The sequence below is a fragment of the Nicotiana tabacum genome, chromosome 12 (assembly GCF_000715075.1).
Source record: "Nicotiana tabacum cultivar K326 chromosome 12, ASM71507v2, whole genome shotgun sequence".
Lineage (NCBI taxonomy): Eukaryota > Viridiplantae > Streptophyta > Magnoliopsida > Solanales > Solanaceae > Nicotiana > Nicotiana tabacum.
In genome coordinates, this window is record NC_134091.1 from 1,778,257 (window position 1) to 1,791,099 (window position 12,843).

Here is a 12,843-nt window from a genome sequence, read left to right on the forward strand (position 1 = left end):
AGAGACAATCAAATACGGGAAAATCCCAACCTTTATATTATTTACAATATAATAAAAGGAATCTGACTATGATCACAATCCGATCACATCCCCACTTTGGCAAAGAAGACAAGTCGCTCTTATGCCACACTAAGATCTGCCCAATGCCCAATCTTAGCCCCCGTTTGAAACACTCAGAAACCCTCCCGTTTCTTTCTTATTTTGACCCTATATCTCTCTCAAGATATTTGATCCATCTCTGGATCCACTAAGATCTGCCCAATGCCCAATCTTAGCCCCGTTTGAAACACTCAGAAACCCTCCCGTTTCTTTATTGTTTCGATCCTATATCTGGATCCATCTTTCAAATCCTGGGTCCGCCTCTGTATATATTATTATTAGTAGTAGTAGTACCCCTGTATCAATAAACAAAATATATTCATCTGTTAAATCGAAAAAAGTCCGAAACAAATCAGTTTGTCGCAACTGTTGTCGGTAACTGGGGATAAAATGGACCAAACGAGAAGGTCAAATGAGTCATTTCACGTCCTTCCCTCACCCAAACGTTTAAATGCAAGTTAGCCATTGAGAGCGACCTGCAACTATAATCAAAGAGTGAGCTTTAATGCCCACTTCCCCATCTTTTACTTTTAAAAATTTCCCCCCTTCAAATTCAATTCATATCCAAAAAGGCCCACATTAAAAAAAGATTATTTCTTTTTGATGTGTTTTTTTTCGTGGGTGGGTGGTGAAAAATGGTCACCGCTAAAGCTGGCGCTGAATGAGGAGCTGGAATTTTTTTGCCGAATTTAGGAATTTCTTGAGATTTTTATGATATTTTACTTTATTTATTCATATAGTTCTAGAAAATGACAGATGTTTATGACCGATTTTTGGTTCAATGTTAGTTTTAAGCTTGGTTTAATTTTGGCAAATTATTATAATTAATAAAAATTTGGGATCTTTTTTGGTATTTTGGACTTACTTTTTACTTCTTTTGTTCATATGGGTATAGAAGATACTACCAAATATTTAGGACCCATTTTTGGTTCAATGTAATTGTTAATAATATTTTTGTCCCATTTTTCTTACTTTATTTATATTTGTTTGGTTGTCTTTATTGTATTTGCAGATCTATGAATGTGAAAGCTTCAATCTTTTTCTAATTTTTTTCATCTTTTTTTTTTTTCTTTCTTAGTGTTAGGTTTCGACTTTTCTAGACAAGAAGGAATTAACCCTCTTTGTTCCTCTCTCTTCTGAGCTCCAAAATCTTCTCTTTTTTCAATTACAATTTGTGTTTTTCTTTAACTGTTATGTTCATTGTAGCTGAAATTTGAGGTGGGGTTTTGTTTCTTTTAAAAAATCTGCATTTTTTGTGTGAGTAATTGGCCCAAAAAGCCTATGAAGAAAAGAATGGTTTGCTTTTCTTGCATGAGTTTTAATCGTAAAGATGTCAGAGATTATGATGATGACATGGCTTCAAGATCCATTAAATCTTCAGGTTTTTGCTGCTTATTTTCCTTTTTTGTTATACAATGTGGGAATTACTGTTGTAATATTATTTCTGTATTTTGTTGCTATCACACAATGTGGTTTGTATATGTTAAAAATCTGTCATTTTTTTATGTTTGCAGTGGATAAGGGTTATTTTCAGTTTATGTTGTTAATATTAGAGTTGCATTTGGGAGTTGTGGAATTTGATCATGTGGTTCTTTTTTAGTTTTGTTGAATTGTGAGTTTTGTTGATGTTTAGGGAAAGGTAGAAAAGGAGGTTCTTTAAGAGGGAAAGGTGGGGAAAGCAATAACCAGAAGGGCAATGTGGCGCGCAGTTTCACGTTCAAAGAACTTGCATTAGCAACTCAGAATTTCAGGGAAACTAATCTTATTGGCGAAGGCGGTTTTGGAAGTGTGTACAAGGGCCGTCTAGAATCAGGCTTGGCAAGTTTTCTACTTTCGCAAACACATTGGCTTTTGATCTTCATATGTGTTGCTAACTTTCTATTTGTTTGAAAGCGTTTATTATCTCTCTGTGTTATCTGAAAGAAAATAAGGGAGGAACATGTTTTACATAGATAGAAATTTGAATACTATGTCCTTATCTTTTGACTATCTTCTCCGGTAGAAGATGACCGCCAATTGTTCTTGTTGTTTTGATCTTGTGAACAGATTGTTGCAATCAAACAACTTAATCTTGACGGGCTACAAGGAAACCAGGAGTTTATAGTGGAGGTCCTGATGTTGAGTTTACTACATCACAAAAATCTTGTCAACTTAATTGGATACTGCACTGATGGAGACCAGAGGCTCTTGGTTTATGAGTTCATGCCAATGGGTAGCCTGGAGAATCATCTTTTTGGTAATTTAATTTCTTTCCACAAATATTATCTTTTGAAATGTTTAGTATTCTGCTTTATTTACCTGAGTTATGTGAGCCAAGTTGTTTACATCAAAGGTGTTGAATCACAAATCTTGATCCTCATGGGAAATAAGGGCAGCCCAGTGCACTAAGCTCCCGCTATGTGCGGGGTCCGCGGAAGGGGCGGACCACAAGGGTCTATTGTACGCCGCCTTACCTTGCATTTCTGCAAGAGGTTGTTTCCATAGGCTTCAACCCATGACCTCTTGGTCACATGACAACAACTTTACCAGTTACACCATGGCTCCCCTTCTTGATCCTCATGGCAAATGACATTTTAAAAAGAATGTCATATTTTCAACTTAATCCTAGTACTTCTAAGGTTATCTTACAAGACATTAGCTTTTGCTCTCAGAAGATGTCAATTGTGAAATTCGGATTACTTTGCCTATAGCTTCTGGATTGTTTTCATTGGTAGCTGTAGCTGAAACTACCAAACAAGCTCATGTTGTATCTGTGTGCTTGTATTAGTATGCTGTTATGAGTAACAGATAAATGTTATATACTACTAATTTCCTTGTAACCAAGTATTACGTTATCTTGCTTAACGGTGCTGCACTCTGAACAGTATGTTACTATCGATATTGTAGATTTGGAACCCGGAAAGAAGCCACTGAGTTGGAGCACAAGACTTAAGATTGCTGCTGGTGCAGCTCATGGACTTGAGTATCTTCATTGTGAAGCAAATCCGCCTGTCATTTACCGTGATTTGAAATCTTCAAACATATTGTTGGACAATGATTTCAATCCAAAACTGTCAGATTTTGGACTTGCAAAGTTGGGACCTGTTGGTGAAAACACTCATGTTTCGACGCGAGTGATGGGAACCTATGGATACTGTGCGCCCGAGTATGCCATGAGTGGAAAATTGACTCTGAAATCAGACATCTATAGCTTAGGTGTTGTGCTGTTGGAGCTAATAACAGGCCGAAAAGCTTATGATAGCTCTAGAAAGACAGGAGAACAGAACCTTGTCGTTTGGGTGAGTTTATATTATCTAATGTGCCTGCTTATTTTTATTCATCAACTAATTTCATGTACTTGAACTAAGCAGTTGCACATTTTACAAATCAATTTGGTTACTTATCTTCCAAAAATTTACATGGTGAGCTTCTCAGTAGAGATTGGAACACAACCTGATTCCAGTCTGAATTCAAGTCTACTTGGAGTTTGGGGTAATCTCATAAGAATTTAAGCAAAGTAGGCAGTTTTGGGTTATATCTGCTTAAAGAATTTCGCCATCATTTCCACTGAAATGATAACATGTTGATGAAACTTTAGATCTTACTCGAAATGTTTGTTGACAATTTTTAAGATAGGTTACATATTGGATCTCATTCTTTTTGAGCTTGCCCACAACCCTCCCCTAAAAACTTTTATCATGTATACTGGAAGCAAATATGAGTGTGTTTTCATTTTTACGTGCTCCAACTAGGATACTTGATCTGAGAAATTCTTCGGTTGGTTGCAGTCTCGTCCCTTCCTAAAGGACCGGAGGAAGTTTGTTCATATGGTTGACCCTTTGTTGTATGGTCAGTTCTCTGTTCGCTCTTTGCACCATGCAGTTGCAATTACTGCAATGTGTATTCAAGAGCAAGCCAATTTTCGCCCAATCATCAGTGATATTGTTGTCGCACTTGACTATCTTGTCTCACAAGCAGAAAGCTCCGATTCACAAGGAGGCGGTTCACATAGCGGAAAGCAAACATATCATCCCAAGGAGATTTAAACATCAATTCAAGAAAGCAAACTTTCGGGAAACAGATCTGCCACATGTTAAAGCTTGTTCACATCAAATTCCTAAAGTTCATGGCCGCTGACAACGTGTGGAGGTGCACCTTTGATTGGATGTCATATTAGAGGAGAGGAGGAGACAGTAAAAGATGACAGTCAATCCTTTTGGCTTTTGAGGAGTATGAGGTAAGAAGATATCTCGCACGCATTGCACTTCCACTGATTATGATGAAATGTAAAGAAGATGATGCACAGAATGTTAACAAAGTACTGTTGTTAGGATTTGTTCTGAGCGAGCGAAGGTTAATATATGTCTAACCATTTTAGTGTAGTAATTGTTGGATTTGCTATAGGTAGGTTAATCGACATAATCCAGAGACGTTCTTTTACGCTTCTCTAGTCTTTTCTTTTTCTTCTGTTTGGTTGGTGTGGGCTGAGGAAGGTTTCATTTCTTCTAATCTTTGTTTATGTATAAGCATTATAAAGTTTCGTTGCGCAAATATATACGTGATAATGCCATTTAGGATGGTATATCAATATGTAATATTTATGTCTTGGAATACAGTTTCATTTGCAGACTGGAAATTGTATAGACTAATTTTATCCTGCAGACATATACTAAGTCATTGAGTGGTCAAGAAACAGTATAAACAAAAGAACTTTTTGGTGTTTCAGATGATGTTTCCTTTGACTCAAATTGAGTTGCAAGAAAAATGCAGACTGCTCTTTCTCTTGTACTTTTGCTGCAACCTAAGCCAACCTTTGTCAAGAATGAGTCATTGTTTCCCATTATTTATGATGTTCTTCACATAAAAACACATGTATATTGTCAGGGCTACTTGTCGGGTACAACAACAACAACCCAGTAAAATCTCACAATTGGGGTCTGGGAAGAGTAGCGTGTACGCAGACCTTACGCCTACCCCGAGGGAGCAGAGATGTTTTTGATAGACCCTCCACTCAAGAAGACGAAAACAGACAATATATCAGTACCATCAACAGAAACCATAAAAATAATAACAACATCATAAGAAGTAGAAAATAGATGAAAAACAATAACAATAGCCCATAAATAACGCCCGGTACTATAAAAAACGAAAGAATAGTGTAAACACAACATTAACCACTAGCAATCTAAGACAAAACCTTATCAGACTAGCCTCAGCCGATACGAAGTAGAAAATTATTTTCCTTTTAACCAGTTTGTCCACAAAATAAGTCAACGTGAAAGATTGTGAGATCAGATTCCTACAATAACTATGAAATGCCAACTCAAGTACATCTTTCTTAATTTCATGTTGGACTAATGATAATGAACGAAAATCAATTTTTTAGTAGACATATATAAGTAATTTACTGTATAAACAATTCTTAGCGGTTTACTTAAAAACTAACTACCCTGGAGTTTGGTTAAAGATGATGTTACATGGCGTTTTAAATGAGTCTTGGAATACATTAGAAAGAATTAAGTATAAGCACATCTTTCTTAGTTTCATGTTCAACTAATGATAATGAATTGAAGTCAGTCTCTTACTAGAAGTCATATATAAGTAGTTTAGTGTACAAGCAATTTTTTAGGTAAAAATAGCACGGTATAGCCAGTTTTCGGACTGGTCATTCAAAAATAGGCAGCGTTTACCAAGTCAAAGAAAAATAGTCACTATTTTACTACAACAGAGACCGGTCCAGCATAATATACTGGAGTTTGATGCACCTGTGTATGAACTCCAGTATATTATGCTGGACCGGTATACTTGCTGGAACTCCAGACGAATTTTGAAGTGAGTTAAAAAGAATAAAGTATATGGAATGAGATAATAGAGACTTTAGATCTGGAGAAAGCATATGAATAATTAAGTTTATTTAATCCAGCTGTGTCCAAATTTAAAAAGTGATACATCTCATTTAGTCCATAATTTTACAGGGTCAACCTATTCACATTTCTCTTCTCCTCAGAACTTTCCATTGCAGACTTTATTCCATCTTTTTCTACTTGATTAATATTTGTTTTCTCAAAAATCTATCTTTGTTTGGGCAGTTCAATTTCCATTAGTTGAATTAAATAGTTATTATTGTTCTCTTAGTGTTCCACGTTTTGTTTTTAGTATATAATACTCCCTTTGTCTCGTGTCGTGTTTCTCTTTTACACGCATATTAAAAAATATTAATTAAAAAAGGGATTTGACTATTCTATTTTTATTTATGTCTTAAGATATAATCTCTCTTTATTGAATATTTATTCTATTTATGTATTATCTCTATATTCAAGAATAATTATTACTAAGAGTAATAAAGGAAAAAATAATTAATTTTCTCTTAAACTTTTAAAATGACAAATAATTTGACACAATTATTTTTAATAATCACGGCTGTTAATATTTTGTTTAGTATAAATTGCATTGCTTTTACCATAAGTCAAAATATTGGAAAAATAACCCTTTCTTGAGACATGTCTGTCCGTGAAGAAGGATTATAAAAACCAGAAAATAGAAAAAACAAACTTTATTAAACTAATAGTTCTAACTCTTCCATCTTCTTGTTTTTTGTTGAATAATATGAGAACCATCAAATGATTGCGTCATTGATTACATTATACAAATTTCGAGAGACTTTGAAAATTTGCAATTTTAGCCCCCAAAAATGTTCAATTTGTTTCTTAACGTTGACAACTTCTTCCTTTCTCTCGAGCAGTTGGGAAAAAGTCTTGTTAGAATATTTTAGCTTTTCTTTGTATGTTTGGGATTTGGAATGGAAGTTTATGTACCCTCTTTTTAAAGGAAAAATACACTGTATAATCATAAAAATAATAGTCGAAAAAAATATATATATATATATATATATATATATATATATATATATATATATATATGCATTATGTATGTTATATATAAAAATTATACAAATGTTAAATATTTTTTCGGCTATCAGATATGAAAAGTTTTTAGCACGGGTTAAAAGTGATAATACCCCTTTTTAAATCGAAATACTTGTTTTTTTGAAAAGTAATTCAATTCTTTTTTAAAAGGAGATGCCAAAAAAATATGTGATAGAATAGATTAAATTTTTTTATAGGTCAACTCTTTCGATCCATTTTAAATAACTCTTTAGCTAAACAAATTTGGTTCAAAATAAATGTCACTTTTAGGACTCCATGTAGGCATTAATTATTATTTTTCAGATTTGCTTCTGCTCAAATAATACAATCTTTTAAAAAATCTCTCAACATTTATTAGGAGATATGGATGATAATTTAGTGATTATAGCTCTTATAATTAATATTGTTTGATGATTTTGTGAACGGGTATGCCACAAAGTTTTAATAGTGATTTTTACATGCTTGATCCCTTTTTAAAAATTATTATCATAAATGATAGTAGACTTTGTTTATTCCAAAAACAACACTTTTTTTTTTTTTTTTACTTTTTTAGCACTTTTATTTTTATAACTCTATTAACTAAGGGATCCCTCTACATTAATACACTTTTTACTACATTTCCTTTTCCCTCACTCTTCTATAACTTCCTTTTTCTCTTCCATAAATAACACTTACCCAAATATATCAAAGATTCTGAAAGAAGAATATCTCAAAAATAATTCTCTCTACACAATGAGAATTTTAGTATTTCTTTATTTTAAACATTTTTCTGTACAATTTTATATTAACTAAAAATATACATTTAACATATTTCAAGTATATTATATTGTGATAATTTACAATATAAATATTCCATCAATATGTCATATATATACCACATATATAACTTATATATACATCATACTACATTATTATATTGATATTATTCAAAGTATATTGCTAGCATATACCTTACATAAAATTTAATCTAAAATATTAGTATGTCACTAATATGTATATAGAAGAAAAAAAATATGTCACATATACTAGTGATATACGGATAATTTATACAAATATGCATGTTATATTAGTGCAAAATATAAATAGCATATTTATAATATCTCTTTAAATATAAATAAGTGTATAAATAACATATGCATATATACATAACTTTTCCTTAAAAAACACATGATTTATAATATACCATAAACATACATCATATTTTTTTTCACGAAATATATGTATTTTATTCCATTGGAATATACAAATATATAATTTTGCTAGGATTAAGTTGAATAAAAAGGTCCATGTGTAAAAAGGAAAAAAATTATTATGGAATGGATCGATGATATATAATTAAATATAAAGACATATATAAACAACATATGCATATATATATATATATGAATTTTCCTAAAAAAAATATATATGATTTATAATGTATATACACCACAACCTACATTATAATTTTTTCATAAATATATGTATTTTATTTTGTTAGAATATAAAGATGTATAATTTGTTACATTACATTATATAAAAAGGTCCATGTATGGAAAGGAAAAATCTGTTATGGAATGGATTGGTTTCTAAAAATAATATAAACATGGTATGGAATGGAGAGAAAAAATAGGAAAATATATTAAATACTAGGACTGCCTTTTTAAATAGCTTGATTCTTGCCTTTTTACTGATTCGAAAGTTAACTGTGACTCAAATATTAGTTCAACAAACCAAATCCGCTTGGATAGTAAAAATTAGATTTTTAATAAGTTTAAATATGTGAGTTTAAATTTTAAATTTGATTTCGTGAGAATTTTGGAGTGGGTATTATTTAAACTTGTTATAAATAGTATAAGGAGATTGTATATAAAATTTGAAGTCATTTAATGGAGATTTGAACTGATTTTGAACAAGAAGTGCAACTGAAAATCGTGAAAGAAGTTCGTCTACAGACGTTTGTATAAAGGTGTATAAAAGTGTATAATAGTGTATAAGATGTGTTTATACACTCATATACACTATTATACAAGATTATACAAAATTATACAAAAAAGTGACTTCGTTTTCTTCCTTGCATCTTTTCTGAAATTTAACTCAAATCTTGCTCAAATCTACTCCAAATCACTTCAAATTTAAATCTTGAACTCCTTTTGATATTTGCAATCAATTACAATAACACCCAATCCAAACAACTAATAAACTCAAAAAATCATATTTTCGAAAGCAAAGCTTTGAATGGCCTTCGATGGTGGACTCCTACTTTTTAATTTTCTTACATTGCAACTAGGTGACACAGGGGGAGAAACAGAAAATACTCTGCCCCTTGAAGCATATGTAGAATATGTGAAAGAGAGAGTGAAAGCAATGGTTGCGAGAATACATATTTAACTCCATAACTTTTAGAAGCAATGATTGTAAGAACACAGATTTTTAATTTGCCCGTGCTTTCAAAACATGTACAATATGAGCTAAATAGGGTAAAACTTAAAAACATGAGACATTTTTTGTTGTGGTGTGAAGTTATGTATATTTTCTTGTAATTCCACGTTTAAAAGGGGCATGAGGTCAAAAGCTCGATATATACATATATATATATATATATATATATATATATGTATTAGTGAATGTATTCATATAAAGTCTTTGTCTTTACATTTAACAAATATCTTGCACCCCATATTTTGGGTAAGGGACAACAAAAAAGCCATAAATGTGAATAGTTCGAAGAGTAGACTTTGTGGTGTGACACTGACTTGGTCCAGAGTAGAGTACCCATTGAAAATGAAAACTAATTTAAGTCCCAATAGACTCAGTCTAATTAAATTATAACCAACTTCTCCTATTTATACTATCTCTTTCATTGGCCATATATATTATTGCACTATGAAAACATTAAGTATTGATGGTGTTGACCCTATATTTCTCCATTCAAGAACATATTCACATTTTGGAAAAGAAACATGCATTAATTCTTGAAAGAGCAAATTAAAACAAAAGAGTCAAATAGTACAATACTCTCTCCGGTCCAAAATAAGTGATGTTTTAGTTGTTTTTACACAGATTAAATTTTTTTATCTTTTAACATTAATTAGAAATGAAATTGACCAGATTAACCTTTACTATCTCTTCATATAAACACTCCTAACACATACTCTAACATTATTTACTTCAAGGGCAATGTAGAAGAAAAAAAATTAATTCATTCTTGAAATTTGGAAAAATCACTTATTTTAGACCACAAAAAAAGGTCAAAAATTACATATTTTGGACCGGAGGGAGTATTTTACTAAGAATTCAAAGAAAAGAAGACAACGATTGATCCTAATTCCTAGCTAGGTATAATCATTATAAAATTCCGTACCAGAAAAACAAACAGTATAAAATTAACTAAAAATGCAACTTAATTCTTTTTTACAGTGTCAAGTTACTTACTCCATGTATTAATTAGCGGTAACCGTTCATGAAAAGTAAAATTAATAATTCGAAAAATATTCGAAAAATAAAGTATGTTACCTGATTGAACATGTTAAAATTTGATGATAATATAACGTATGTAAGTAAATATTAAATGTAGAAGGTATTTATGAGATGAAAATTGATGAAGCTTTTCCTCTCTACATTCTCTCCCTCAAATGTTACTTCCTCTTTTCAATTTAAGTGTCTTATTTTTCTTTTACTTCATTTAAAAAAGGACGTTGCTTTCTAATATTTAGAAATTCTTTAATTTTAATATTCCTATTTTATCTTTAGCGAAATGACATGATCTTGTTAATACTACAAGATTCAAAATATAATTTGAATATTATGCGCATCTTTAATTTAATATCACAAGATTCAAAAACCTTTCATATAGTAACTGATGTTTCGCTTATAGTATATATATTTGTATGTATATCGCCTCATATCTTACTTTTGTTTCGTGGATTTAGGATGTGAAATATGTTGATTTATGTTAATTTGATGTGTTTTTATGTGTAGGAATGATCTGGGAGCAATAGGGAACGGAATATGCGAAAACAGAGTCAAAACGGACGAAAACAGGAAAATGGGATATTTCAGCGCCACAAGTGGCGCCTAGCCCTACCTGTGGCGTCAAAAACAGTAACCAAAAAGGGGCAGCACCGTAGAGGGCGCCAGTGACGTAAAAGTTGTCCAAATTCACCCAAGACACGGCTATTTCAGCCCTAGACCTACCCAACACGTATAAAAGCAAGACTAAACTTATTTGTTAATGGGAAAGATGCCACTTTGGAGATATCTAACATACTTTGAAGGAGAATTCACGTGGGGGAAGACACACCACGCTTGGAGGAGCTTCCAACTAGTTTTTCTTCTCTTCTCTTCTTTTAGTTTCATAGTTTATTAGTTCTAGAGTTTTGGGTGCTACATGAACGTTGTAGTTAGAAGCTTGAATTGTTCTTTATTATTTTATCATATTGGTTTATTTATTCAATCTTGCGCTTAATTATTTGATTGTTTGATCACTAATTGATTGCATATAAGATTGAGTAGAGGAAGATCTTGACTCTGAGGGAGGGCGGATTTGTTGTTAGAATAGGAATATACCTAATTGTCTTGCATGGTTACTATACGGGAATTATATGCGTTATCGTTAATCCTAATTCCATAGGAATATAAGCGTTAGGTTAGCTTGAATAGGCAAGTTGTACTTCGGGAGAAGACTACGAGCAATATTAACCCCGTCAATCAATAAACTAGATAAATTAATTAGACAATTTAGGTAAAAAACTCAACGGAATTGTTAGTTAACCCATAGCTCTAAAATATCGTCTCCCATTGAATTCATGTCTAAGTTCACCACTTTGTTTCCTTTGTTTCTTAGTTTACTACTCAAGATTATCTTTAGTTAAATATTCATACTTTACGATTCGCTTGAATATATTAGTTGTTTGATTTAGCTTAGTTGATAGTTAATCACAAGTCCCTGTGGGTACGATATCTGGACTTACAATCCTATATTACTTGTCGATCACGTATACTTGCGTGTACGTTTGGGAGCAACAAGTTTTTGGCGTCGTTGCCAGGGACTTAGAAATTAACTAGTCTACTAGGTTAGATTTTTACTCCTTGTCTATTCAAGTCTTTAAATTTTTATTTTAGTTCAATATTTACTATCTTCGTTGATATGGCATCTTGGAATGTTAATTGGCCGAATACCGGTTATTCTTATTATGGAGATCCTTGTCCATATTATGGAGGACCACACTTGTGGAAAAATTGTGAATTTCAATCTTATGAGTGGAATATTTGTAATGTGTGTGTTGGTAAAGTTGGCCATTGGGATGGTGGTACTAATTCTTATTATCCTTCTCAGAGCTCTTATTATGATGTTTCTAATAATGTTTATGAGTTTGATAGGAGCAATGAAATAGAGGATACGGAAGACATTGCTCGTATTATGGACATGATGAGGCAAGTAGCCGAGCAACAAGATGAAAATCAAAAGGCTATACAAAGAATTAGTGCAGCAATCATGAGAATGAAGACCGAGGCAGAAGAGATCGACCAATTTGATACCAAGAGCGAATTCCCACCAGAAGATAATTTTGAAGAAGTAGATATAGTGAGCCAATCTTGGCTAGAGGAACAAGCTCAACTGATAAAATCTCATGAGTATCTTCGTGATGGTCTTTCAAATATGACAGAATAGCTGATAGACGAAAAAACTGAGCTCATGCAAGAGATAGACCAATTTGGCTTAGATATCCATGACCTGCAGGCTCAATTGAATAAAAAGGTTGAGGAGTTTGATGCCCTACAACCAATTTTTGTGGATACTGGCCAGCTTGTGGAGCGGAAAGAGGAATTCCAACTATTCGACTAAAATATTATTAAT

General features: G+C 32.2%; 1 protein-coding gene across 1 annotated transcript; it reads left to right on the top strand.

Annotated features, from left to right (window-relative positions):
• The first annotated feature begins 576 nt into the window (after window positions 1-576).
• On the top strand, window positions 577-4,803 carry LOC107830855 (putative serine/threonine-protein kinase PBL21). The gene is made up of 5 exons (XM_016658525.2): window positions 577-1,480; window positions 1,733-1,917; window positions 2,146-2,335; window positions 2,986-3,377; window positions 3,867-4,803. The coding sequence occupies exons 1-5, from the start codon at window positions 1,381-1,383 to the stop codon at window positions 4,122-4,124; spliced, it is 1,125 nt and encodes a 374-aa protein (XP_016514011.1). The 5' UTR covers window positions 577-1,380; the 3' UTR covers window positions 4,125-4,803.
• Window positions 4,804-12,843: the final 8,040 nt, after the last annotated feature.

Excerpts from the sequence above, each read along its gene's own strand:
- LOC107830855 (XM_016658525.2), top strand. The coding sequence starts at position 1,381 with ATGAAGAAAAGAATGGTTTGCTTTTCTTGCATGAGTTTTAATCGTAAA. Across the intron at positions 2,336-2,985 it reads CCTGGAGAATCATCTTTTTG|ATTTGGAACCCGGAAAGAAG; the intron begins GTAATTTAATTT and ends TCGATATTGTAG. Across the intron at positions 3,378-3,866 it reads AACAGAACCTTGTCGTTTGG|TCTCGTCCCTTCCTAAAGGA; the intron begins GTGAGTTTATAT and ends GGTTGGTTGCAG.